Source organism: Coenobita brevimanus, chromosome 12 (assembly GCF_032717465.1).
Source record: "Coenobita brevimanus isolate Jiangsu-jjx chromosome 12, ASM3271746v2, whole genome shotgun sequence".
Lineage (NCBI taxonomy): Eukaryota > Metazoa > Arthropoda > Malacostraca > Decapoda > Coenobitidae > Coenobita > Coenobita brevimanus.
Window position 1 is genome coordinate 15,577,563 of NC_136965.1, and position 3,343 is coordinate 15,580,905.

A 3,343-nucleotide genomic window follows, 5' to 3' on the forward strand; every position below is an offset into this window, starting at 1 on the left:
GCTCATGGTGCGCATTCTGTTGCTTGTCATGTCAAAATCATGTTGCAGAGGCCGCTGATGTCCACACAAGGTCAATGGGCAGTGCATGCCAGTTTACTGTTGAGTTGCGAGAGGAGGATACTAGATACCAACACCTCAGCAGTTCAAGAGACTGTTAATGTAGAGCATTGTGGCACGGTATTATCCCAGAAAGAAAAAAAGAATGGGAAAACGAAGATGTGGAGCCAGCAGAAGCTGTCTTTAAGTAATTTCAGAGGGAAGATAGACGGCTACTTAGGGCTCCACGGTGCGCGGTACCATGAAATGCTCCTTGGCCAGATTTGCCAGCAGCGCGGGGCACAGACCCTCCGCGGCGCGAAAACCCGAGTTGAGCAACATGACGTGCAACAGAGTGCACAACATGAGCCCTACTGTGAACGGGACTTAACATCTTTTCCACAGCAGCTTATTTTGCTTACTACTTCTTACTGTCCTTCTCTGTATGACATAAGCCATTTGAATATCGCCATATTAGGCGTACATAGCGTACCAAAGGATATTAAACAGCCATATCGTAAAATAAATCGATAAGGAAGAGGTGCTAGGGAAGTTCCTTACCCGACGAGAATGATGACCCTATTTAACAATAAGGAGGCTCCCTAGCACCTCTTCCTTAGCGATTTATTTTCCAAACTACCCATTAACAACCTTTTTTTTTAATGCTCTAATATCGGCATAGATTACGTGAATAACACACAAGAATATAACAGAAAAAAATAGGAAGAGGTGTTAGGGAGCTTCCTAACCGTGCAAAAATACCAGCCTAAGGTCTTTATTTTAACTGAGTGAGGAAGTTTCCTAACACCTTTTCCTAATAGATTTATTTTGTTTGTTACACCTAACTATCCTCTTCTGTGTTACATAAATCCTTCAAACATCGCCATACTCTGCATAAATAACATACAATAGGATATTAAACAGCTACATCCAAAAATAAATCACTAAGGAAGAGGTGTTAGGGATCATTCTTAACCAACGAGAATACCGCCTTAAGAGTGGTTAGTCAGCAACGATACAGAAAGACCATGATTATAAAATCTGTCTTTACCTGTCTGATAAATTAACGAAAAAATATCTATTGTATGTGATTCTTTTTCCATACCTCCTGTCAGCTGTAGTGTCTTTTATGCATGTATTTCTCACCCTCTGACATTTATTTCATTATTATTATTATTATTATTATTATTATCATTATTATTATTATTATTATTATTATTATTATTATGTTGCTGTTTGCTGATGATACAGTATTGTTGAGTGAAGATGAATGGGAGTTGCAAGGTTTGGTGAATGAATTTGGGACAGTGTGTAGGAGGAGGAAGCTGAAAGTTAATGTAAACAAAAGTAAAGTTATGGTGTTTGAGAGGAATGAAGTCACAGAGTGTGCAGTGAGGTTGGATGGTGAGGATATGGAGAATGTGAGTGCATTCAAGTACTTGGGTAGTGTGATGAGTAAGGATGGAACTTTGGGGGATGAAGTACGTGAAAGGGTACAGCAGGGAAGGAAGGTTGTTGGCACACTGAAAGCAGTGATGAGAAATAGGGAGGTGAGTATGGAAGTTAAGAAGGCACTGCATGATGGTATTGTGATCCCTACCCTGACGTATGGAAGCGAGGCGTGGACCTTGCAAGAGGGGAGCAAGTCAAGAGTGAGAGCAGTGGAAATGAGGTACTTGAGAGGAGCATGTGGAGTGACATGGAGGGACAGGTTGACGAATGAAGAAGTGAAGGAACGTTGTGGGGTAGATGTGGATGTGGTTGAAAAGATTAGGAGAAATACACTGAGGTGGTTTGGACATGTGGAGAGGATGGAGAATGAAAGACTGACTAAGAGGGTGTATGTAGGTGAGGTGGAGGGAGGGAGAGGGAGGGGTAGACCGAGGATGAGGTGGAGGGATGGAGTTGAGAGGTATATGAGGGAGGGGGGGGTGAGTTGGGGGGAGGGGAATCAAATGGTGGGTGACAGAGTGACTTGGAGGCGTTTTGTCTGCGGCCACCCTTTGCGGGATTAGGGCGTCGGGCTATAGATAGATAGATAGAATAGATTATTATTATTATTATTATTATTATTATTATTATCATTATCATAATAATAATAATGATTATTATTATTATTATTATTATTATTATTAAATAATAATAATAATAATAATAATTATTATTATTATTGTTATTATTATTATTATTATTATTATTATTATTATTATTATTAGTTCCTGAATGGCGCGGTCCTTCGTGATCTGGAATACACCTTTACCTTCATTATTCACACACATGTAAACTCTATATTTTTAAAGCATGTTATGGTCCTGGGTTTCTCTTGAGCATTAACAAGCGCCCTTGTCGACGCCGTGACGCACATCTCGACAAGTCAAAGTGTGTGTGTGTGTGTGTGTGTGTGTGTGTGTGTGTGTGTGTGTGTGTGCGCGCACTTTCTAATCTACGCTATTTGATGGATTTTAATAAACTTCCTAGGTGAGTTTGTTCGGTAACTCCAAAGTTCTTCCATTATATACAGTTTATCAACCATGATTTTTAGTGCCACCATTCCCCCTTAACCAAGTATAACAGTGTCTGAAATAGCGAAAGGAGGGTAAATATGGCATTGATATCTTAGTGCATGTTGTACAATGAACTCTCAATCATAATGCAATATTTAGGAAGCATGACCCCACAATGATTCCTTGCGGGGTCAGCCCCCTCCCAAAAATAAAAATAATCTGAAGTAGGGTATTGTGCATATAGATTTCACTGAAGCTTCTCAGATCAATTTGACTGTTTCATGATAATGTCCTCCGCTATAGATAATAATCCATCATTACTTTTAGGGGGGTCAGCCCCCCTCTGAAACAGAAAAAGGATACAAAATAGGGGAAGGACTGCAGATATGGTGTAAATACATGTGTGTGTGTGTGTGTGTGTGTGTGTGTGTGTGTGTGTGTGTGTGTGTGTCTGACTCTGGACATAGGCTCCTCAGTCTGTTTTCAAGACCCAGTAGTCCTGTACATACCAATCACCTCCTCATGCCACCACTTCGGCGCTAACACCCACCGTCCATATTAAATACATGCCAGGGCTGTCTCATAGAGGACTGGTGTATTGGTATTAGGGGGGATATTTGTACGACATGTCGGCGGGTGTTACAGCAGATCAGTAAAGCTTGCTTTATGGAAATTAAATTCCTGTCACAGCTGGTATTCGAATCCGTACAATGAACTATCTTCCGTAATGTGATATTTAGGAAGGGTGCCCCCCACAATGTATCTTGGGGGGTCAGCCCCATTCCCAAAAATATAGAGATCAG

General features: G+C 40.8%; 1 protein-coding gene across 1 annotated transcript in view; it reads left to right on the forward strand.

The window, feature by feature from the left end:
- The first annotated feature begins 216 nt into the window (after positions 1-216).
- LOC145412853 (trypsin-1-like) overlaps positions 217-3,343 on the forward strand; it is a 22,160-nt gene continuing 19,033 nt past the window's right edge. Inside the window, exon 1 of the mRNA XM_080282654.1 lies at positions 217-412. Coding sequence (XP_080138780.1) covers positions 217-412 — 196 coding nt within the window. The remainder of the gene's footprint in view (positions 413-3,343) is intronic.